This window comes from Anarhichas minor, unplaced genomic scaffold (genome assembly GCF_050575085.1).
Source record: "Anarhichas minor isolate MPS153535 unplaced genomic scaffold, ASM5057508v1 ptg000009l, whole genome shotgun sequence".
NCBI classification, from domain to species: Eukaryota; Metazoa; Chordata; class Actinopteri; order Perciformes; family Anarhichadidae; genus Anarhichas; species Anarhichas minor.
The window spans coordinates 781,938-808,415 of NW_027466455.1; the positions used below are offsets into that span (position 1 = coordinate 781,938).

Sequence of the window (26,478 nt, forward strand, 5' to 3'; positions counted from 1 at the left end):
GTGGGTTAGCAGCTGAAGCATGCTATTGCAGTCGGTGTTGAATAGGCTGTTTGTGCCACAACTTCGTTCGCATTAAAATTCAAAGTGAACAAGATGGTGCTCTTTCAAACTTTCAGCTCAAGCAGTTGAGGCACAAAAAAAGCCACAGATTGAACTCACAGCGATTCTCTGTGCAGCTAAACAGATCAGCCAATTTAGATGTTACAGTCAAATCAAAATCCTTAGTCTAAATTGGATGAAAACTTAGGCTACAAATTGATGGTTCTTTCGAGGTCCCGGTAACTCTTCACTCCTTGTTCTGATTTAGCAGAGGCAACCTGGATTTGAGGGGGTAAGTCTGTGCGAGGAACCCCAGAGACAGGAAGCTTCCGTAGGCTCAGTGGAAGGCCAGTGCTGGTTTGTCTGGCAGAGAAATCTGCATTTTCCTACTATACTGGAACGCAATAGAATTAACCTTTGGATATCTCATTTTCTCAACCCTGGCTTTCCCAATATAGACGTATGGCATTAAATATGACAGATTAAATGCTACACTTTAAATTAATTTTGAACTTGACATTGCATTTGGATCCAGCATTGCATCAAGAGGGAGTGCAGGGTCAGAGATCTAAGATCTGGAATTAGAGAGGCTGAGCAGGGGCTATTGATTTTTTTTGTGTCAATGGCAGCGCAGCAAACCATTTACTGACATAGGAAGAGATACACCGACAGCAAGCAGTCAAACACTGACACGCTCACACAAACAAACACATGCAGAGTTGATCGTTCAGGCTTAGCCTCCGTAATGATCCCATGTCTTCAGCTGCTGCTGCTGGTTAATTGCTCAGCCGCTGGAGGACAGACGGGAGGTTATCGACCGGCTTGACACAGCAGTGTCACTCATCTCCATCGCGTCACTCTCTCAGGAAGCAAAAGGATGGGCCACTGCAAGATTAACACATCTCTTCATGGTGATCCGTAGAAATTGTTCTGTGTGTCTACAGTAACGCTATGATACGATGTGGCCATGCTTTTACACATCTGCTAAGTGAGCAGATTATATTTTTAGATGAGCAGTAGTGTATGAAACTAGGTCACAAGAAAATTTAATTAATTTTGAGAGCTTCGGTCTATGACCTCGCAGATGAAAATGGATACGTGGGTAGATACCGTAACATAAACTGGAGTTAATTAACGTGAAATCTATGATCAACGAGGGAGAAAAAAGCTTTTTATCAAGAGTATTATTGATTGGTAATTTAACAGATTACATGTCTCGCATGACAGCATCACCTTAATTGCTATTTGAGTGCAAATGTCGAGTGTGCCATCGTCCTCTGGCAGTGAACTTCAGTAATAAAAATGTCTTCAAAGTTACCTTCTCTTGTTTACTTCCCAAGTAAAGGAGAGGAAATGTTTTTTTAGAGGCAAGAACATTGTTCACGTCTCGCCTCTCAGGATTCAAACTGCTTGTGAAATGAACAAACAGGCTGCAAATACGGGAAAACGAGAGATGTTAGTTTTTACTCCATGAGCAACAGATTATTTATTTATTTCCATTCAGCTTTATTTTTCAGCAACGGCTCAGAGGAAGGAAGATAAAATGCTGATCTAACACGCAGCCTTTTGGGGGAAAGCATCCCAAACTCCCTGTCAAGCTTTCACTGAAAACTGCTGTTTTCACAGCCTGAGATCAAACAGCTGACATAAACTTGATAAAAAAATATATATTTAAGATCAAGGACTTCATTTTGAGCCTTGAAAAGCCACGGAAAATGGCTTGATATTTTTTAATACATCATAAACAGTTTAGACAGCAAAGTCTAAGTTCCTCACAAAACAGACACGTGTTTCATTGAGCTATTTAAAGGATTAACACGTGGATCAAATACCCAGTCTGTCCAGTCTATTCTTTCAACAGATAATTCATAACATTGTTCTGACTACGCAGGATACACTGCTACCAAATACCAATCTCACCGTCTTTAGTGATAAACTAGAGTACAGGTTTTAAAGTCTGACGTCTCACGGAGTGCTGCACCAACAAATGGAACTATGTGGTCAATTCTACAGAGCTTCAAACATTTAGGAGTGTCCCTGGGGAGGTCAGGGTACCTTTGATTGGTTTCATGTTCAAGGACACGTCTAAAGAGATGGAAGCTGAACCACTCTGGGATTCACAAGGGAAGGAATGAAGCGAGGACCACCAGGATACCTTGCTGACTTCTTCTTTGAATGTCAAAGTAAATCCCCTTAACTGGAACAGAGCAATTTATTGTACATTAATTTACGTTATAGTCTGTATTTATGATCAAACGCTGTTTTAGCACTGGCACCACAACGCTGCAAGGAGCAATCAGCCCTCTACAGTAAAGGGCACTTTAGGGGGACATTATTTTGGAAGGTCTTTGGGAAGGGTATGGTTTAGTTTGGCTGCTGTTATTTTAACTTTGGTGAGTGAACATGGATCCTTAAGTTGATGTGAACTTTGCGGCAGAAATTCCATTTTAGCACTAGATAAAGTCAAACAGAGTGGTTGATTATTTCTCTTAGAGTCAACTTTGACTTTATGTATTGCCATGTTTCTTATCATTTCCTTTTCTAAACTTCAAGGCAGTTTATCCACTATACAAACAAAGCTAAGGCAAATTGATAAAAAAAAAAAAAAAACAACTTGGGATGGATTTTCTTCTTTACACAGAAACAGTGCAAACACAAAATGTCCAATACAAAGTTTTTGCGAGTTTTGATTTGAAACTATGAAATGAGGATGACTGGGGGAAGTGCTGCTTCTGAGGATTAGTTAGCGATAGCTTGACATTTAGGTTGAATATGAGTACTTGCATGCTGAGAGTTAGTTGAGAAGACTGATTCCACTCTCATGTCTGTATGTTAAATAGCAACAGCCAGCAGCCAGTTAGCTTAGCATAAAGACTGGACGCAGGGGGACACAGCTACATTACATTACAGTCATTTAGCAGACGCTTTTATCCAAAGCGACTTACAATTCAGAGTCTATCACATTTCTACACCGTAGGCACAGCTACGGGAGCAATTTTGGGGTTAAGTGTCTTGCTCAAGGACACATCGACATGCGACTAGCGGAGCTGGAGCCAGGGTTCGAACCGCCGACCCTCTGATTTAAGGACGGCCCTGCTATCCACTTAGCCACAATCGCCCCATAGCTAGCTTGGCTCTGCGTGAATATTATAGATCCAAGACAAAACTGACAGAAGGGCAGAGAAAAAATCCTCATTACAAATTTGTCTGCTACTTCAGCAGACAGCAACATGGATGGATCAATACACAGGACAGTCAGGCTACAGATATTTAAGAGCCATCAATGAGTCAGTCAGACTAATCGTACATATTCAACTGAACAACCCCTGGGATGTTAACAAGGGCATGCATTTTTGATCATTTTGCTAACAAGGGGGAAGGCGTCCCCCTCTTCAAATCGCTTACTGCGTGTACAAATACGTACAAATGACAAGACAGACAACTGAGTCGCCCTAAAGAGCTTTTAATGGATCTACATTGTGAAAAAAACACACTTTGAGTTTGAGCCTCTCTTCATTCCATCATCCCTGGTGTCACCGTGGTTAAACCGGCTCATGCCTATATGAAGCACCCAGCTAATCCGTGCAGTCACACTGTATGCACAAAACACATCCGGTGTATCACAGCAGGACGATGAGCTCCGTAGTCCCAGGTAGTGAGTCAACCTAGTGAGGATATGCTTCCTCTTGAGCCGCATATCAATTTGATTGGATATGGTTCGGCTGTTATCATTTCTGCACAGCCACATGAGGGGCACACATGGAGGGAGAAATACAGAGTGAGGAAGGGGCTGTATTTAAAATACTCCTCATAGCTGCCCAAACCGGATTATATTTACTGTGGCCGTGGGAACAGGCACCATTTAACAACACTGATTACTCATTACCACATACGTGCATGCAGGCACCTATAATGACTCTAGGAAATCAGTAACAAACAATCCGTTTATATGTCTGTGTGACAATATGAAAGAAAAAGAGTCCACCTTGGAGGGATATGAAGTAGCTACTCTAAACTAGCTGCTTTAGCTGTTAGATGCAAGCTTTGCAGCTTGAATGTTGTCTATAGGAATATTTGGTCATCATAATCCACAAATCATGGTGTATTCCGGTTAATGTTTCGTTTTTCCAGAACAGTGAACTTCAAATGATGGCAGAGCTTAACATTTTTTGTCATTATTCAGTTGCAGGGAATATCACACTGAGTTCATTAACAAGGTGAGTGTTGCAAAAGTTAACAACATCCTGTTGGTACCAGGGTTATGATAGTAAACTACTATTGTTAGTAGTAGCAGTAGACTGATACTAATTAAAACTATATCCTTTAAAAAAAGATAAAACTAAACTGACACGATATTGCCTGGTTAAAAAAAAGAAAAGAAATGTAAATTGGTTTCAGTTTTTGTATTTAATCTATAATATATCACGACAGAAAAGGGAGAACGCGTGGATTTCCGTCAACTCTCGTGCCATTGACACAGAACTAGAACGGACTTGACCTCCCAGGAGATGGCGCTATTTTAACCTTGGGTGTTACAATTATGTGCTTAAACAAACATGCATGTCTCCCCATTATGACAGAAACATATATATTGTTTAATTAAAAAAGAAAGTTGAGATGTTATGCATGGTATGCCACACTTAAATAAGCCACATTAGAAAGGTGATAAATCAGCAGCAGAGAGGAAGCTGCTGGTGCGTCTGCGGCCGCAGGAGGGCAGAGCTGCAGAGAGGTCACGCTCCCGCTCTCAGCCGACACCCCAGAAGTAACACATGGGTCACGTTCACTGGCCCGAGCAGGTGCGAGGGATGCAGAAATAGAGGCCCACCGTAGTCGGTGCTAGCAGTACGTTAATTAAAGATAACCTCATTGTGGGTTATGGTTAACTTTAGCATTTTTGCTCCCCCAGTAGAGTTTAAAAAAACAAAGTTGCATCCACCTTAATTGATTGCACACACCTGGACAGCAGCTAAGTGACCCAAATCAAACACACCCAGGATGTTCGAGGTGCACGAGACCGGCAGAATGGCGTTTAGAGACAGGTGAGTAACGTTACTACAACACACTGAACTCACCCTCCAGATGGGAAAGTCAAAAACTACTTTTTTTTTGTGACGTTGGCTACTTGTGTGTGCCTTTTTCTAAATTGCAGCTAAAACTCTCAAAGGAAAACTGTCTTGGTAATTGTGTAATGTTCACAACATCAATCTGGAACAACGCCAACATCACTGTCAGCAATTACAGTTGCTATGAAAGGGTCATAATCTTTGTTATGACTTTGTTTGATTAAAGGTCAACTAAGAGCCAAATCCGGTCAAATATAAATAATTCATGTAGTAACATTTACTCGTGTAACACAATAATTAACACATTTATTGACATGTTAAATGCACCTTTTGTGGAGCTGAGCCAGAAACACTGCTGTCACTGCTGTCACTGCTGCTTCTCATTTGTGTTTTGGAAACATAGACGTTTGTCAATAACATAAGACGGGACATTCTATTCTAGCACTTCCGCCTAAATGATCAATGTAATAATGATGGGACTTTGAGTTAAAGTTCATGACGAATCTTTTACTTGCAATTGGCAGATTTCACATACATAAGCTAAGAATCTTGAAGTCCTTCCCAAACTTTTAACATTTTCTAGTCAGTTGGACACATGGATACATTAACCCTAATGACAAACTGAAAAAGTGAGGGGACTTATCTTTGAATGAATTGTTTTCTCTAGCCCCTGATAAAGCTATACTATTGATGTTATGGTTTATTCTTCTTTTTTTTTAGGTTATTTAATTTATTTGGCTTGATACAGCTTGTTTCACCCGCCGCGGTGACTTTATTTATTGTCGGTCATTTTTGTTTAATTGTCTATTTCCTAGTGAGGCTACACTAAGGAAGGTGGTTGTGTAATTTAGCCGTTTCTTTAAGAGCCCAACCCAGTCTGTATTATAGTGGCACATTCCAGCTGAACGTGGTTACCCTACGCTACATGTAGCCTACAGTTCTATGTAGACTGTCTCCCCTGGTGCAGCATGAATGATCCTCTCCTCAGTCACTCACCTCCCCCCCTCCCCTGTCTTTTACTCTCCAATGCTTCCACTAATAGGCTGTCAAGTTAAGTCACACAGCCCAATTTACACAGCCCAATATGACAAATTTGCCTCGGGGCTTTACAATGTACAGCATACGCCACTCTCTGACTGAGAAGAAGAAGAGCCCGTGTACTCTGAAGCATCATGATTAAGTCAGGATTAGGCTCATGTTGGAGTAAAGCTCAGAGGTTGGAGCAAAAATAAGTGTGTTGAGTGAGAGAAAGAGAGGTAGAAAAACAACAATGACAAATGTGCATCATCATGGGAACAGCAGGAAATGATGGCTCCTTTGTTTCTCCGCCTGTCTTCTCAATAACACAGAAATCCTTTGTCCTCCCTTATATAACAGTGTTTTGTGTTTGCTCCACTCGACCGTCTTCTGTGGACTTTTAGTAAGTCATTGTTTACTTGTTTAAAGGAAAATCATAAAAAATGTTTGTAAATGAGTAGCCTTTCAGTGTTGACTTCTGGAAACACGATGAACAGTGTGAGAATTGCATCTAGATGTGTACATGGGCTGTGGTTTCAGCAGCTCGTTTGCGATGTTGTCATCAGGGCGTCGTGCCTCATTTGCTGTGGAGATTGGATTCTTTCAGCCGGTTCAGTAATTAGATTTTAAAGTGGCTATTGTGGAGTTTCTGTGAACTGATCCAAACTCTCACCGTAGCTTTATTTAAACTCTGCCTGAGGTTAATGAGATAATACTTGCAAATTACGTTCTGAGCAGTAGCTGGTACTTCTGTGTCAGGCTGACAGTGACGCTAATGCTATTTGGTAGATTACTATATTTGGAACCAGGTAGCATGCACTGCCTAGTGCATCACTGTGGCTCTAAAGAGACATTAGACTCTAGAAATGCATTTATTTAGCGCATTTAATGGGAATTTAACTTTTGCAAATACTTGATGTTTTTGGGTCGAAAGCATATAAAATAATGCAAAAATATGTGCTCTGGTTTGTGCTGTTTAGTATTTTCCTGTGGAGTTTTATGTATTTGTGTAAAGTTCTATCTTTGGTCATTGCAAACTAGCTTGAGCTGTAAATGCTGGTATGTGGCATTAATCTATGCTATACTTGTCCGTATAGAAATTAACATTTTGAATCTTTGTAGTCTCTCAATTTAATTTCAATTTTCAAATATACTTTGCTTTATTGGCATGACATGTTAAGACATTTGTGTTGCCAAAGCATGTACTGTAAAAGAAAATACACTCGATAGTCCCTCTTTTACTGTCATTACAATAAAAAACGAGACATTTGTAAATTTAAGTACATGTTGAGGGCTGTACCGAGAAGGTGGAATCTTCAAAGCTTCATTCGTAACGTTGATATTCAAATGAGTAATTAACATTCAAATGCTGGGTAGCTTTCTTTTTTGCATGTCTATTCATTGTGTTGAAATCCGGTATTTTCTGCGCAGTTGCAGATAAACTTGAGGCACACTAATATAATAAGTATTATACTATTTGTAGAATTATTGAAAAAAGATAGATGTAATCAATTCCAAAATTAACATGTTTTAATCTAATGAAATATTCTGCTTCAATCCAAATTTGTTGGCGATTAGCCTTTTAAAAAAACATTTTCACTGAGGTCAAAATAGTGTTTGCTCTCCCGCTTGATCCACGCAAAAGGAGGCGCACATCTGTATCAGCTGGGCTGTCTAGCAGAGATCTTACAACACCATAAATTATACTTATAACCACCACAACAACAAAACGTGTTTCCACATTCTTTTAGGGTGTTGACGTCACAAAATATGACAACAGACATTCGAAGCTTCCAGTGCAGCCAGTGCTGCATACTTCACCGTATAGCCCTTTGTGTGTGCTCTATAATGCCTTCAGTGACCTCTGGTCTGTGTTAGAATGAGTCTGGAGTGGAACAGACACGCACACACCAAGAATATTGAGTGAACACTTAAATTGACTGTATCTACAGTACGGTGGCTTGCCTTAATGTGGCAGCGTGTGTCTGTGCGGTTCCACTTGACGACACCAACACATTCGCAGGTCAAAGTGTAATCTTCCAGCGTTCACCTGCATCTCGTCCTCTAATAACAGCCCACTCTGGCGTGCGTGTCTCTCTTCCAGAGCTCCACAGTCTGTGATTGATGGAACGAGCCGAGCAGCAGAGACAGACTGAGGGAGGCGGATGTATTTAGTGAAGCAGATAAACGATGGAGAGAGCGAGGGAGACGTAGGAAGCGGGAGAGAAAGAGAGATGAGCTGGAGATGGAGATGGCACAGCAGTTTCCACCTGCAAAAACAAGGCTGTTGAATCCCCGCTGCACTGCCTCAGACAAAGTGAAAAGAATCTCTCTGTGATGGTATCTGACATGTTGTTATTGCCTTCACTTATTGCACTTTGAGTCGACTAATGGATGTGCACCAGCGGCCACATATGCACACACATAGATGCACACATCTCTCAGAAGTCGCCTTTTTGTGTTTCTCGAGTGGAAGCAAAATCAAAGCATTTCTCTGCTATTCGGGACATTCAGTGAGCAATGTGTCACTGGAGTTTTTTGCTGAACTCCAAGGGCTCTCAACTATTCTTAAGGTGTAAACGAAGCAGGCAGAAGCAGTGTGAGGAGCTTGTAAAAGTCAAGTCGATGTCAAAGCAAAGCAAGTGCCTCTTAGGGCAGAATCTGGTGTCAACAGTTTTCCTCTCCCGCATCCGATTCCTCGAAGAAGGCAAAGCAGCAGAGATGGCTGGGTTATACAGTATATTACACCTTTTGGAAAGACTTGAGATGACACAACATGCATTAGCAAAGACAGAAAGACAAACATCCACGTGTCGCGCTGCAATAAAAGGTGGATGATTAGCTTAAATGGACAAACAATGGGTGAAGAGATGTCACAATGGGGCTGGTAGAGAAAGGGGAAGGAGAGGTGGTTTGGAAATGAGGGGATCAGGTGCAAGGGCTTCACCAATCTTCTTCTCTTCGACCAGTCCCAATGGCGTTGGACTTTGTCCTTCTGCGACACGGCCGGAACAAAGCTGAGTGAGTACGTTAGCCAGCCCACTAGTTTATTAGTCATCCCCTTAGACCTCACTCGGGAGGAAAGAGGGAGAGGAGGAAAAGGCAATGAAGGCATGACTGAGAAGGAAGGGGAGTAAGAATCAACAGGAGAGAAAACAGAGGAGCGAGAAGAACTAAAGAGGAACAACAAAGAAAAGTGGAAAGTGTTTTTCCAACGTCACCACAACATATTTATCCCTTTTCTAGCGGCGTGGTCCAACAGCTGCAGGGATGTGGATGGATACCAAAACGGAGGTGGAGGAGGCCAGCAGGAATCACGCCAGCCGCAGTCGGCGTGTGATGAGCGGCCTGCTGTTGTTTACTGGGGACATGGAGCACTTGGATAAGTGCATGCAGGGTAGGAAGACTCTCACAATACACTGCTACATCCCAACATGTTTTCTTACTTTTAATCTTGAAAACAAGGATACAATTTATGACCTTTTTTCTAAAATGCATAATAAATCACTGCGGAGTCTCTTCATACTGTGATTATGAAACTTTTCAAAAAGAGCAAGTTGCCAAACACTTGGAATGTGTTGAAATCTGAAATGCTTACATTGCCATTCAAATATGCAGATGTAATCATTACGCAGCGCCCACGATGAATTCTGCTGCTCTCCCAACATAAAACATAATCATCATTAAACTCCCATTGTAGCTCTTGTATATAAACGCTGAATGTCCATCAAGAGAAACGTGTTTTGTGCTGCAGATTTTCCTGAAAGGTTTTGGGGGGGGAAATGCTGTCAAGAACAATGTGTAAAATGTTTTCTTTCTGTGTCCTCAGACAAGCTGTTTGTGCTGCAGCTGGCGGTGTGGGGCCTGAGAGGGGTGGCCAGGGTGATCCTAGCCAACAACCCGCTGAGCGGTGCTCTCATCCTGGCCGCACTGTACTGGGCTTCCCCCTGGCAGGGCCTGCTGGGAACTCTGGGTGTACTGGCCTCTACGCTAACAGCTGTTATCATAGGGCAAGACAGGTGGACTGATACATACTTACAGAAACACACACCCACACGAACGGCATAGAAGCTCATAAAAGTGCACATTTGTATGTACATATTTAATGATAAGTCCATCTTAAAACCACATAACAGAAAAATGTCCCTTTTAAATATTCGAACCCTCATTAAAATCCTGTCTGTTGCTTGGAAGCCGACCCTGTAACACAAGCCTATAATTTGCACCACCTTACGACTAAAGGTGATTGAGGGTTCTACTTAAAATTCATGAGAATAACAGCTCCATGACTGATGGGCCTGTGTTCACCCACACCCACTGCCTAGCAATTCTTATTTTGGCTATATTTCCCAATGTTTACTCTATGCCACGCACAGTATAATATGCTGGGGCTGGGGCTCCTAAAGTTTTTTTTTTTTTAATCTGACATACTACATAATACATGTTGGTGTCACCCTGGGGCCTCTGCTCATTAATACTGTTTGTTTCATGGGGACCCATAAAAAGCCACACTCATGTGTGTTTCCATCTTGAAAACAATCTTCCTGTAAATAACTGTATCACACAAATGTAATTGTGATCATGAATTGTGAATCTTTCTGTTCTCTCTTTGTGTGTGTAGTGCTGAGGTGTCAGGAGGTCTCCATGGTTTTAACGGCATGTTGGTGTCTCTGCTGATAGGAGTGTTCAGCACTGCAGGAGACTGGTACTGGTGGCTGCTGCTGCCTGTCTGCTTGGGATCAGCTACATGGTGAGATACACGGATAGCCATCTCCTTATATTGTTATCATTGTAAAGGAGAATTAGGCTTCTTGTGCCTTTTTAGCTCACACAGTCTGTAAATGGCTAATGATCATTTTTAATGGCATCTTTCTTCTTCCTTTTCTTCTCTAGTGAGATATACTTCACCGCTAAATACTCTCTCCCAGTCACATCACTGGTCCCATAGCTCTGAAACAGCAGTGCCAATCACAGTTCAACGTGATAACAGCAGCTCAGGACATGAACACAGACCAGTGCTGTTACTTTTCCATTGAGGACAGTCTCTGTATATTGCATGCCTCAGGATAATGTGCACAATAGTACAAATGCACCAGTTTTCACTTCACACTCCTCTCTCAATCTTTGAAGTCTTTTCACTTGGTGACAAATCATTTGCAGTCCCAAGTTTTAAAAGGAAAGCAATGATTCTAATTTTGAGGTTTAATTAATCAGCTCTTTCGAACACCATCTAAAGCATTTTCACACCAAAAGCTAAGTTTGCATCTCAATCCAAAATATAGTTCACACATAGCTTCTTGTAAAAAAGGAATGGCAGGATTTGATATTGCACTCTTTCAATTTATCAACACTTTATAGGAAAAATAATGAACCAAGAAACTAATAGGCCGACGAAAAGTATTCGTTAGTGGTAGCCCTATTTTTATTGAATTAAATTCTTTTCTTGCAGATATTTGAGTCTCTGAAAGTACCATTTGAAATCAATCCTGTCTCCAAGGGAAATAAAAGACAATTCTTAGACTTTTTTTGCAGACTGAATGCTAATAATGGAATACGCCAATGCCCCTCCTCTCACCACACCATCGGGGTGTGCCTCCACTTACAACGTACAGTATGAGAGAACTGTATGCCAGAGTGAAGCCATTTAGTGTGAATGTGAACATGTGTCTGCAAAAAGCTTGTAAACCAGGTCCGTTTCATTAAAAATGATCAGCATCTCTCACCCCCCGTCCCCATCTCCAGTGTCTTTCTGTTCAGTGGTCTCTCCCCGGTGTTGGACCGCTGGGACTTGCCTGTCGCTGTGTTTCCCTTCAACATCATCATTGTCCTCTACCTCCTTTGTACCGGCACAGACAACCCTTACTTCCCGCACCACCCGGCTACACCACCGGGGCTGCCAGAGCACAATGGCACCGAACTCATTGCAGTCGAGGTGAGGTGTTCCAAAGTTTGATGAAATGTTTGTGCATAGGTTGCGTTATACTACACGGAAGGCAGGAGGTTGCTGTTCAAAAGCAGACTCTGAAATCACGATCGTCTCTCAGATCTTGAAGCTCAGTAAAACTTCCAAAATCAACACAATTGATTTTTTCCTACTTTTTTTCATAACCCGTGTAAGTTTAGAAAACTCCCCCAAAAGATTTTACTCTACTATATTTTTGGAGTTTTACGATAAGTAATTGTTCTTTGTATACAAGAAACATTTCACCAACAAAGACCACGCTTCTTATGATTGCAAATTAGTTTGAAATAACATGCATAACAAAAAACATAATAAATATGAGAACTGAAACAAACGGGAGATAATTGACAGACTTATACAGGGAGACACAGGTTAAATCAGGAGAAACTTAATTTACAGTGAACAAATACATTTATTTAATTGTAAAAGTAAAGTTAAAATTCTGGAGAGTTGACACTGGTGGGGGTGTTGAAGACAGTAGGGGCAGGCTGAAGATAGATGATGGCATGTGGAGTGGGACTGAGTTCACTGAGCTCAGTGGAAGAAACCTTGAGCACCGGATGTGATGATGAATGGGGAGGAGGGTCACATCGGTTTGTACTGAAATGACAGCTGACTGCACAGAAGAGAACAGGTCTTTAAAGTTTGACGGGAAATATATGATTGGCTGAGGGAGGCCGTGGCGAAATCGCCCACTGTCAGCTGATAGAGTAGGAGCCAGAGAGCGAGAGTCACAGAGATGTGTGAGTGAATGAGAGCATAAAAACACTGTCCTAATGTAGGAGGTTAGAGTAAATCCCAACATTTAACACAGTTAGTTAATTATTTTACAACTGTATGATTATAAATACTATATTTCAAAATATCTCTAAGCTCTCTAAGTTTTACTGTACTTTACTCTCAGTAAATAATCAATGCTAACAATTTGATATTCAAGGAGGGATTTGGTAATCCTTAAATTATTATGTTGGCACCAAACATACTAAGCTAAATTACCAAAAATGCTAACGGACAAAATCTATTCTGAATCCAATGCTACAGGTCAGATATGCTACTGGTTTACACGACAGGAGTTTGGTGAGAGTATCTTACCACAGCATCCTACATCCGACACACCGGAAGCCTGAAATGAGCTCTGAGGCAGACTGGCACGCAGGCTTCCTGCCCCCTGGTAGCATTGAAGACTGGCCGACCATCTTTACACTCTGCTGACGGCAGCCACTCAAGCTCCAGAGGAACAAGTCCTCCGGGCCGCGCTGGCTTACCCCACACAGCGACACCTATCACCATGCAGGGCTTAAGAGCGCGACTGAGTCTTCCCCACAGTCCAAACGCCCACCGTCAGCATTGACTCCGAGAAGCCAGGGCTACTACCTGGGTAACTCCGTAGTCTTCCCAGAATGCAGTTCTTAAGACGGGTGTCAAACTCGAGGCCTGCGTGAGGGCCTTGATTTTGACACCCCTGACTTAAGAGGTGCTGCAGGACACTCTCCAAACTGCTCAACACAATGAGCATGAATCTGCTAACATGATGGGACAACACCTGACTGAAATTGGTTGAAAAGCTTGCAAGTTCATCAGTCAATTAGTCAGATGATAGACCTTCACGTCAACAGAAGTTCACCATCCCAGCATAACTGAGATGGGTGGGGAGCCCCCCCAGGAAGCCTGACCACAGTCGAATGAAATAACTTTATAAATCATCAGCGCCATGCTTTGTCGTCGGACGCAGCATGCTGACTGTGCAGATGCTATGACCAGTGGTTTTGCCGCGGCCTGCCTCAGAGCCTCAGAGCTTTCCAGGTGTCTTCTGTGGAGTTGTTGAAGACAGTAGGGGCACATTGAAGATCTAGATGATGGCATGTGGAGTGGGACTGACCTCAGTGGAAGAAACCTTGAGCACCGATGTGATGATGAATGGGGAGGAGGGTCACATCGGGGATACAGTCGGGGAGATACAGTCGCGTATCTCCCCGACTGAGGAGGTACGCAACTGTCTCTCCCCGACTGTCTCGGGACTGTCTCGAGAGAGAGAGAGAGAGAGAGTCAGCGAGATATAGAGATGCATATAGAGATGAGGGATTCATTTATATTTGAACAGAGGCAGCCCATCAAGTCACATGATCACAAAAACTATTTTGTGATCATGGGAACTATTGGAAGCAACTGGATTGTTTATAAAAGACAAACACCAAGCTGAACTAAGGCCAGTTATCCTCCTTGTGTCTGCCATGTTGCAGCCGGAGTGAACAAGTAACTGATCGGAGCAAAATATGCATAAGATCAGCCAGCTATGACTCACCAGTTACTAAGCAACAGTTACTGATGGAGCTCCGGTTCGGAAATTATAATCAGCCCAATCTGTTTTAATTAACAATTCTTGGTGATTGAAACTCATCGTGGAAATAAGGCAGTTGCATTTAAGATAGTGTCTGAGGTCGTGAACAATATTCAGAACGGTAGTGATAGTATGAGTGTCACACGGGTTTCCAGGAAGGAAATATTGAGGTGGAGTTTATAGCTGCAGTTACCTTTTGTAAAGCCAGAGAGACAAACAACTAGCAATAAAACCTTAAGGCCTATATGCATGCCGCTGAAAGTCACCGTGATTAAAATGCAAGCTGTAGAAAATCGATAAGCTTCGATCCACCAAATTGAAATGCATTGCTGTTGCCTTGAACTGCTTCTCACGAGACTTTGGCAAAAAGAATGCAGACTCTCACCAGCTGCTGCAGTCTGCTTTTGATCTCTGAGAGCCAGCTGGCATCTCAATGCTTAAGGGACAACTGAATTCTAATCTCCATGCTGTTTGGAAGCAGCCTCTGTCTTCTTCCAAATGTAATGAGTGTACATAACGATTACTCGTTAGCATTGGTGTATATGTGCTGATCACATGGACAACATAACCTCACATACAGATACAACAAACTATCCGTATTCCTATAAACATGTATAATAAAACACTTGAATATCTAGATATTAGATATCTTCACTGCTCAAATTTTGTATTTCAGCAGCACTAACCACAATCTTGTATTACGTCCAATACGCAACACTGAAGATGGAGATGACAGCTAACTAGACCTGTAAGAGAGTCGTTTGATTTATTTACCACGTGACATTTGTGTGTTTTTAGAAGCACAGTATTAGCTAGGAGTGGTGAAGGATGTTGTATACGTGTATTCCTGAACACGGAGATCTGCAAACTGACTGAAGTTCTCTAAAGTAAATTACCTATGCTGACTAAACCATCTCACCGCTGTTGGGTGTCCTGAATCAAGATTTACATTAACAAGCATCGCGCCCCGTGGCACAGCGTGTCTCTCGCACTTGATAATGACTTTCCACAAGTTTCAGTCCCTCCGCCTCAGATTATTTCCCTCCTATGAAAGAGTTTCTCCCTCTTTTTCCTGTTCCCTCCATCTGTCCGTCTCTCGCCATTATAAACGCTGTCCTTTTCCCTTCATGAATTCTCTTTGGTGTGTTGCGTGGGAGATCTGAAACCTCTAAATCCTTCCTTTTATCTCTTTGCTTCTCTTCTCCTCAGCCTCTACCCATGTGTCTGCAATTATCCTTCCTCCGTCTCCCACTTTCTGCATCTTTCTTCATCACTTTTTCAATCTGCCTCTTTCATCCTCCTTTGCTCTCCTCCGTCATAGTTCCATTTACAATAAACAGCTAGTAACCACGTTTTCAAGGACAACACAATCAAATTATAAAAAGATATATTTTTATGTTGCAGTCCCTAATGTGAAACCATCTCTTCCTTCTCCTCCGCTTCTCTTTTTCCTCTTTCATCTAATTTTTCTTTTCTATTGCTCTTTCCTTTCCTCCACTATCTCCATTTCCTCTTTCCTTCTCTCCTCCTCCTCTCATCTTTCCTCTGGTTCTCTCCGGAGATGGGGATGACGTAGGTCGTATTTATATTTAATGTCTTCAGCTTTCACTCTGCTGAGGAGGGCGCTCTGGCTGCACTACCACACCAGTGTACTTAATCTTTCTGCACACAGACACACAGGCGTACACATGTGTGTGTACACACATAGAAGCACACACACGCACAAAGACTTTGTGTGGCTGCAATATAATTAAACACCATTTATGACTTGTAAATATCCGCGACAGGTAGGTGCACCCATCCTGTCGCCATGGAAACTCTTTTCTCCTGACTGTGTGTGTGTGTGTGTGTGTGTGTGTGTGTGTGTGTGTGTGTGTGTGTGTGTGTATAAAGGGGACATATGCTTGTTTCAAGGTTCATACTTTTATTTTGAGTTCTTCTGGAACATGTTTACACGCTTTAATGTTCAAGAAAACACATTTTTCTAATTCTGTCTGAATCTACCCGTATTAACCGTCTGTCTGAAACTAAAACAATCCCAGTCTGCTCTGATTGGCTTGTGAGAAAAACATGGTGCACCTTTGCAAAGGTAGTTTTTCGCAAAGTCAGGTGTAGATACTCAGATGGGGGGAGGTATATTCTTATGAGTCTGCATGTGACGGAAGCCAAATCTGAATGGCTCATTGAATCACATGTTTTCTGATTTAGGCAGCCCACAAAAAACTGACTGGTTTGTCTTATTATAAAACCTGTGTATAATCATTTACAATGTGCTACATCGTGTAATCCTCCATTTTAGCGTCTCTCTCTCTCTTGCCCAGGTTACGCGTGGCATCCTTCTGGGCGTGGGTCAGATCTTTGCCTGTGGAGCTTTGGGGCCCTCCCTCCTCATCCTGGGTGCTGTTCTGCTCTACTCTCCCCTGCTGGCCGCCCATGCTCTGCTGGGATCGGCAGTGGGAACGTTGGCTGGTGAGTCTCCATCTGAGTGTTCACATGTCCGTGTGGGAGGAGTGGGAGCGTTAGCAAAACGTTATAATATATTATATAATAATAAGGGCATACTGTACTGACCTCATACGATGGTTGGTGTCTTTTAGGTTGAACAAATCTGGGTCGAAGTTCCATATTTTCAGCGTCCATGGGCACCACACATTTTTAAATGTCAGTGATTAGTCTCACTGTATAATACCTGGCCATGGGTATCTGTACTTACACGGAAGCTCCAACATTCCTAGTCATGGGGAGTACTCCTCAGCCTGTGAAAACAGTTGTGTAATAATGTCCTTTGTGGCTCTGGAGGTGCTTTGTTGGGTTTGAGAAATAACCCCTAATTAAATCATCAGGGTTACATCAGCTTGCGCTTTGAGACAACATTTATAATGAAAAGCCTGTAATTCTAACTGTGGGTGTGGAGTTTGCGGAGGCAGGATGTTTCTAGAGCTTGATATATACTAAAGACTTAAAGTGAGATTATCTTTCCACCTGCTGTGGTTTGGGCATTTCTCTCCCTTTTATTATAAACAGCAGAGAGGACAGGAAACAAGGGAGAGAGAGATGCAGCGGACTCAAACCGGAGATGTCGCGGTTTATGGTCGGAATCTCAACCCATAAACCACAGGGGCGCCCCCATTCTGTCTTTTAACCTGTCTTGTGAGTTTCCCAACTCGGAAATTCATCCATCATCCGCAGCCTCTTACCTTGCACAGGGTCGCACAGCTGACTGTGGGCAAGAGACAGGGTGCCAGACTATCACTGGGCTGACGCATATACACAGACAACCTTTCAAGTTTCATATTTTGCACCATTAATTGTGATTCCCTGACATTCATAATGTATACTTACAGTTTGAAAGCCAAACAGCATCACTTCATGTTTATTTTTAATTCCACCCTAGCCATTTGCTATAGTATATGTTAGAAATAGCAAAGGGGAACAGTAAGCACTAAAATAATAAATATAATAGTAATACCATACTTGCTTTATTTCATTACTGAAACTATGTTCTGCTGTCAAAGTTGCACAAGCCCTCCCAACTATGCTAGGAGCATAGTCAGTATCATTAACTCTTCCCGAGGGTAGCTTTATAAACCATCCATTTATTAAACCATCAATCAGGACCTCAAATAGAATGCAGGCTTAGCTCCATGCATAGCAGCTGTTGAATTACAGTAATGTATGCTTTTAACATAGTTAAAGTCTGGTGCTCATATAAATATGAAACTGTAAGAGGCAGTGGCAGCCTGTGGGCTTCTCCGGAAGACAGAGAGCAGTTAGCAGAGCACTGATAACTACTCACTGAGACTCTATTCAGGGAGAGAGAATGACAAATGCTAGGAGTTCAAAAGATTTCAGCCCCCTGCTTCCGTCTGCAGCTAAGAGTACAATACAGTGTCCTAAAATACTTTAGTGTGTGTGTGCGTGTGTGTGTGTGTGTGTGTGTGTGTTTGTAGCTATGAGTCATACTGTAAAAAACAGAGGAGTGGGAGTGAGCTCATACATACACATACTTGCACAAACCCGTGGCGTGGACACATGCTAACAGTAGCAGACACACACACACACACACTGCTGCAATAAAAGACACCAGTGTGCCAAGAAAGTCATTGAAGAGATGAGACTGTAATGAGATTTTTTTAAGGCAACACAGCTGATGGAAAACAACAACAACAACAGTGGGAATCGAGCAACAAAGCAGACATGGTTTTTAATGCTATAATTTGTGCATTCTCTCTTCCTTCCCCTTTCATTGTCCATTTGGATGCTTGTAAGTCAGGGCTCCACCAGAGACAATCTTCTGAACCGACTTCCCTGTATAAATGTAAACGCACTTACACACGCCCAGAAATAAATGAAGAAGCGGCACACAGTGAGAGGGTTAAAGAGTGTGAATAACTGATACAAAGTCAGATTCAAAAACGTAATACTGCCTGACAGAGAACCGGAGGGGAAAAGAAGGATCAGTGTCAAGAGACAAAGAAGAAAGTGTCAGATGGAGATGGAGAGGAGAGAAAAGGGATAAAGAGTTGAGGAGGATAAAAGGCAGGGGACAAAAAATAGTGGAGAAAAAGTAGTGCTAGAGAGAGAGAAGTGAATGAAAGTTGTTATAATAAATGTATCAAAGAAGAGAGGACGACACCCTAAATAATTTTACATTTTTATTCATACTATACTGTAATACTAGGGCTCTCTCTACCCTGCAACACACAAACAATGCCGTTTCTCCATGTCGTCTAAATGCATTTCAAGACCCCTTTTACAGGCTTCTTGTTTTAAAACTAATATGTGCTGTGCGACAACAGAAAGCAAGAATGGAACGATCACTTATCACGATCATTATCTCTGTTAGCACAGTCATTATTATCATCCTAATTATTTTTCCATTATGTTTTTACCATCATCAGAATAGCTTTTGAAGTGTCATTGCTTTCGTCACTGGTCTCGTTCATCTCCACCTTTTGGTGCTGTTGTCATCAGTTTAATCGGGGTTTTTTTCAAGGATGAAGCTGAGGTGAGAGACCAAAGGCATTCAGACAGACAGCAGATGTTTAGAGGTGTGTGGGGTCCCTGACGACAGGCAGGGGGAATCACTTTCTATGAGTAATCAGCCTCATCACCTCTTAATGCTGCCTACTTTATCTGTGAGAAGGAGCGAGAATGACAGAGAAACAGTAGCATGGGTCACACTGAGAGGGAAAAGATGCTAAATTGGCCTGGGACGGGCAGAGTGTGAGGCCGTATTTAGAGCTGCCACTCAAAGCATCGTGGCGTAAACTATTCCCATAAGGGGTTTCCAGAGCAGAAGATCAGGGGCTTTATGTAGACCAGAGCCTCCACCTCCTGCTGCTTTCATGTTATTGGAGAATAATTGTAGAAATGTTTTAAAGTGGGATCAAATACAGGAGGGATGAAAAGGTAAGGCTGTTGGACAAGTCAACTTGGGTTCACTGTTTCTTTAAGGAGCTTTGCATTTATCATGTGGCAACAGATAAAAGGCAGTTTGCAAGTTACAATCTCACATCTGCGTCCCTGGTTTGACATCCTGTAAATGCAGCATCAGACAGGCAGAAGCTCTTAGGAAGAAATTATTTTTTGGGAGGAGGATGTATATTTATGACCAGTACTACGTGGCAATGTCGTAATTTCAATAACTATAATTTGTATTTCTAGGTCAAAAGAAGTACAGCCTCAGCTGTAGTACTAATTATCAAATGTTAGCATGCTAACACACTGAACATTGTTGGCATTGCCAGCATCTTAGCATGCTGATATTAGCATTAGCTGAGAGCACCACTGTGCCCTAATACAGCCTAATAGAGCCACTAGCATCTCTACAGAGGTTAAAAACACAAGCATTCTTAGCACACATGATTAATAGCATTAGAAGCATTCACAGAGAAAGAGGGTTGTAGTAATGGGCCTATACAACATCTGATATCTGGATCAAGTTAACAAATGAGTCCACATAGAGAGCAATCCATTTAGCTGTATCCACAGTTTTCCCCTCGAAGGCTCCAAATGACAGAATGAGAGATTTACCAGCTGAATGAAGAGCAAAGGCCCCAATGCAAAGTCAGCCATTGCACACTAACACTGGAAAACAATGCATTACTGTGCAGTTTATTTCAGTTGTTCATTCCAACCTATTGCACAGTCACTGTGGTTTGATGCGGGCAGCAACTAGAAAAGAGGAGAGATGTTGTGTTTGATATGATAAGAGATATCTGACTCATTCTATTAGCATAGACAATATCACACTGGGAGTGATTCTCACACACACACACACACACACACACACACACACACACACACACGTATACACACAAATTAGAAAAACAGTCAAAAAAATGAAGTATCCTCTGGGGCCTCCCTCCCACATTGCCATTAGTCTTTAATGACACCCTTATGTGGGCATGGAAGGAGGGGGGCAGCAGAGTGCGAGGGTGTGATGAAGGAAGTAAAGAAGCGACTGAGGAATGAGAAACAAAGGGGAAATGGTGACAGTGAAGATGGAGAGGAAGATAATGAAGTGTGGAATAAGGAGGAGAGAAGATGAGTGCAAAACAACCGTAGAGGAAAGAGGGAGGATGGCAGAGTAGCTCAGAGAGACACAATGAGGAGGCAGTACTGGGGTGTGGTCAGTGCGATACAGGACCAGACTGCTAAACTGCAGACCACAATGTCTGGTAATAAGGGAAACAATCACAGCACAGCCTGACGCTCATTTATGCACGATTAATACATGGGAGAAGCATGCATGATCATTTTGCGTTGATACCGTTTTCATTAGTAATTTGTCTTTTGTTTAGCATGGATGGCCATCATTTTAAATGTGGCTGCTATGCCGTGTACAGTTTTGGGTTTGAGAGAGCTTCTACTAACCCAAATGTGACGATGCAAATGACAGAGTTGTTTTTACCAAAAAAGGTAAAAATACATTCACTGAGATTCATTTGGGTCGGCGTGCCCCCCTGTGCAGTCTGCATAAAGCTTCAGCTTCCCTGTGTAGTGGTTGCTTAGCATGGACGTAAGACATTGACCTGCTGTTCACCCCCCCCCCCCCCCCCCCCGCCTCCCACATCAATGCTCTGCAGCAGTACAACGGAGACACTGGATTATGGAATCAGGACTGACAAATGTAATCCCGAAATAAAACATTGATACTGAAGTTTTTTATGTAAGAACTCAAATTTTAGGAAATGTGAAAATCATTGTTATTAAAAGCTTCTTATTCCTGTGTGATTGATATTCAGAGCTTCCTGTTTTTCCTCTTGTCTCCTTTTCTCATCACTCATTACAGTAGAATACTTTAAAAAAAACCTGAAACCTTTTCATTTAGTTGCTTACTAGGAGGAGGCACGCAGGGCCTTTGTCAGCACTTCCTCTACCCAGCCCTACTCACCATCGTCACATGGCTACTGGCTGAACCCAATCTTTTCCAAAGTGGAAAATACAATAGACAAAGCAGATGAATTAGATCTCAGCTCCTCCTTAGTGGCGCATCATATCCTGTAAACACTGTTACACAAGTTCTGTTTAGATGTGAGGGAATAGAGAGGGAAAATCAACATTTCCTTATTAGGTTACAGTGCATGCAAATTACAATTTGAACCGAAGCCAACCATACAACAGTGTGTGTCTAGCGCCGCCACATGGATCATTCTAGTACAGCAGCTCTAACAACCAAATATCTGTGTGTGTGTGTGTGTGTGTGTGTGTGTGTGTGTGTGTGTGTGTGTGTGTGTGTGTGTGTGTGTGTGTGTGTGTGTGTGTGTGTGCATGTCTGTGTATTTCCGTTTGTGTGATTCCCAGATCTGTCAACAGCAGTGACTCATTATTTATTTTGTAATTAGATTTGTAAAGGTTCAACTCTCAGTGTGTGTGTGTGTGTGTGTGTGTGTGTGTGTGTGTGTTTGACAGGTCTATCCATGGCGGTGCGATATGAATCTCTGTACTCAGGCCTGTCGGGGTTTAATGGAGCGCTGGGCTGCATGGCTGTTGGAGGACTCTTCTTCACCTTCAGCTGGAGGACTCACCTCTTTGCCATCGCCAGCGGTAACACACAAGCACACACACAACAGTCGCTACCTATTGTGCATAATGACGGTGTTGGTGATCTCACATATGACGATATTGAATTAAAGTCCAAAGGGTGTAAAACACAGCGCTTATATTAAAAAGAATATATAATTTGTCCCTTGTATTGTGATCCGCCGGTAGTTATGTGTTGACAAGGGATGCACAAATCCAAATTTTTTAAGTCCTGATGCTAATACCTGGGCTTTGGTTATCGGCCATAACAGATAACTGTTACATTATCATAGATATTGTTTATCCCTCTTAGTTATTCCTCTTGTTTTTGTCCAACTACAAAAAAAACCCGTTCAAAACAGAAATCCTGCATCAAAACCTGCGTTTCACTCAGGATTTGTGTGGATTTACTTTCAGTAATGACATGTTGCACACAACAGTTATCACACATTTGCAAAACGGCAATCTTTTTCCATCGATGAATGATGGAGAACCATTGGAAGGAATGCTCATTTTAACTTCACTGCTCTGACTTATACAGTATGTAGTATACTTAATAGCTTTCTAAATAGTTTTTGGCAGAAAAACAAGAGCCATGCAAACATATTTCTTTGAATACAGGTATCTCCTTTAGTTGAGTTAACCTTACTTGCACTTAGCAGGAATATTAAACCGAACAGACTCCAGAGTAAAGTCATTATGGGATTCTGCCACTGGAGAGCGACATAAACCAACAAGCTGCTTCAATATGCTCTGTCCATGGTGCTGAAACTAATAGTGTTTCATGTTGTCTCTGTCCATGGTGCTGAAACACTCACATGCAATGCAGTGCATGTCACATAGACAATAATAGGACAAGATTGCTCAAACAAAAAACACCCTTTTAAAAGCATACAAACGCAACCTTTTAGCCTTTCAACAAGTCATTCTGAACTTAATCGTGTCAAAATATTGCATTTAAATGCCCTCAGTTCTCTTAGGTTAAATGGGTTTTTCACATTTTTCAGACTTAATAATGAGCCTCGATGCTGCAGCATTGCTTTGGCTGTTGTCTGGATCTAAAGAAACTCGTACCCAAACATTCAGCTCCGTACTTTGTTTCCATACATATTTCCCCTTTATTGTCAAATATTTCATTCACGTCCTTTGGCAATTTCTCTGCACCAAATGGTTGTAATTGGCTAATAGTTCCTGGGATTTAATGGATATTTTTAGACTGGGCTGCCCTGTCTCATTGTGTCCTCATTCATGAATACAGACAAACTGACATTAAACCACATTCACACATCTGAAATTGCAGCTGGAGCACGCTGGACATTAGTGCTGACCTGTTTGCCAGGGAGCTAATCTACTCACATTAGGTAAATCGGTGTTAATTGGGGCTTCCAGTGTGTCTCCGTAACAAGGTGAACTGCAGCCAACCTCCGTACCTGTTACTGTAAATACCTCGGCGACCTGAAGAAAAGGTACAGAGTGAGTGTGTCGCGGATGTATTTAGCCTCATTTCTTCTCCTCTGCATGCAGCCTTCCTCTCTGCATATGCCGACATCGCTCTGAGCAATCTGTTGGGAACTGTAAGTACACACACCTCAAGCCATGTGTGTATGAACCACTTTGCAGAACAATATCAAGCTTCCTGGTGGGAACTAGCTGTGCTTAAGGGTGATGAAAATGACACTTTCCTCTCTGGGCTGAAAGTGTTAAGTTTCACATAAACGTCAGTGGGGCTGTTGTATCAGAGACCTGTCACCCCACAGTTAAGACGACTGGTCCATGATGTTGATTCCCAATGTTTGCCTTTACATGTCTATTACTGTAGTTAGTTAACACACATATTTTATGCCCCTTTCAAGATAACAGGAAGGAGGCTAGTGCTGAAACTCTTCCAACTCCTTTTTACATGTATAGAGCCCATTCTCACTCAAACTGTTCTACTTCACTCTCTCTTATCCATCAGAATCTCTCTCCCTTTCTTTCTCTAGGTTGGTCTCCCAGCATGCAGTTGGGCAGCTACTCTGACAGCCACACTGATGTTGCTGCTGACCGGCAGTTTAGCAGCGTACCGCATCCCTATTGGTCAAGTCATGGCCCCTGAACACAACCTGCGCTCCCGCAGCCAATGGGAAGCTGGGAACACCGCAGACAGGGAGTGCACTGATGTGTAACGCATTGTACCGTACTGTATCAGTACTTTGAGCTTTTATAAATAATAAACTCCACAATAGGCTCACAAGTGACTACAAAAAAGTAGATTCAACACTTTGAGAAAGCAGTCACTATACATTTTGTCCACAAGGTGGCAATGTATGTTTAGCAACACAATAATGAGAACTGTTTATAAAGTATCACAGTTGTTATTTATGTCTCTGTATTCAACCATTTCTACTAAATGTGTAACATTTTTAACCAAGCCGAATAAACAGCCATTTAAGGGGAAAGAAAACGTCTTTTAATAGTCATGAAATCAACAAGTTATTGTCAATAAAAACACAAACTGAATTCAACAGTAATTATTTTTAACCCCTTCATTACCCTGCATAGACATACTACGACAAAGCACGCACTGGGACTCATTGTAAAAACAGACATGAACATGTATCTCAATGCAGGCGGGCGGTGAGTACACACTGACGACATGTGATGTGTTTCTGAAATGGCCGGAGTTAAAGGCAACTGTTTGAATCTTGAGACTTTATTATTATTATAAATTCTCTTCAATTAAATAGTGACGGTGTTCCATGGGTTCATTCATAGATATAGTCTTTTTATCACAGTGCCCCTGTGTAATTATTTTTATGCATATTTCCCATCAACATCTATCATCCCAAACACACACATGTCCACATTCTCACACAAACCATACACCCCAGTCTAATGTTAAAAAAAGAGAACGAATATTAAACATTAAAATATTATTAAAGTTTTTTTTTTTATACAGGTGAAGTGACATTCTTCCACAAACAATAACGTCCTCTAAAATGTTGCTTTACGTCATGCAGTTCTATTTTAGTGCTTTCAGGATTATTTTTGTCTCCATGGTTTTTAGTTCTGGGACTAAATTCTTTTATCACAAACTACCACACGGACAAATGGTGATGAGGAATCGAGATGAAACATACGAAAGTGACTCTCAGTCCGTGATTGATCAAGCATAACAATAATGAAAAAAGAAGAAATATAAATACTTGCACAAAGACTACATTCGTAGTTCTACGTACTTTCAGTTGAAGATTTGATTGTGAGTGCTCTTGTGCTTCTTTTAGCATGACTGTGTGTGTGTGTGTTGTCTGCTTGTGTTCATAATGGTTCAGAATAAAGGCAGAATGACATAGCTGTCTTAATTGGTATGTTTGTACACACTCACACATACACACCATGTACAAAGTACCCACACAGACACACCATGCATACTCACTGGTGATGATTACAGTACCTAACGATGACATTATTGAGATTATATCCAATTGAACCCAGTGTAAACAGATAAGGTGTGTGTGTGTGTGTGTTTAATGTACCTTATGTATCCGCATGATTGTTTTCATGCACAATCTCGATGAATATTTAATTATTATTTTCCTGATGAATTTTAGCGTGCATGCACTCGCATTTTCTTGTGTTCTCTTTATAGCTGTAATGACCGAGAAATGTCTAGTCAATTTTTTTTCATTAATGTCGCTATTTTAGAGCATTCCATTGAAAGAATAAATGTATGTTTGTGTTGTATATGCTTAGTTTTTCACAATGTTTTGTTCTTCATGCATGTAAACAATCATCTAAACTAATCAAGTGTAAACAGTGACGCTGTGCCTGCGTCCAGTCCGCTGTTGGCAGACTCTACTTATTAACCAACAGGACAGGAGCTATAAACAACGTCCTAATAGTATCGTTTATGAACGAAGCAGAGGGAGCAGAGCACAAGATCGACTGTGGCAGCTTAACCGTGGTTGTCTACAGGAGGGGACTATTCTATGATGGCTTCAAGGAATAGTTTGATATTTAGTGAAATTAATTATTCACTTTTTTTTGGA

At 41.8% G+C, this 26,478-nt stretch overlaps 1 protein-coding gene across 1 annotated transcript; it reads left to right on the forward strand.

Annotated features, from left to right (window-relative positions):
• The first annotated feature begins 9,223 nt into the window (after nucleotides 1-9,223).
• LOC142946144 (urea transporter 2) lies at nucleotides 9,224-24,615 on the forward strand. The gene is made up of 8 exons (XM_076087254.1): nucleotides 9,224-9,519; nucleotides 9,952-10,141; nucleotides 10,744-10,872; nucleotides 11,865-12,054; nucleotides 16,744-16,891; nucleotides 22,340-22,474; nucleotides 23,975-24,024; nucleotides 24,433-24,615. Exons 1-8 carry the CDS (start codon nucleotides 9,393-9,395, stop codon nucleotides 24,613-24,615), a joined length of 1,152 nt encoding a protein of 383 aa, XP_075943369.1. The 5' UTR covers nucleotides 9,224-9,392.
• Nucleotides 24,616-26,478: the final 1,863 nt, after the last annotated feature.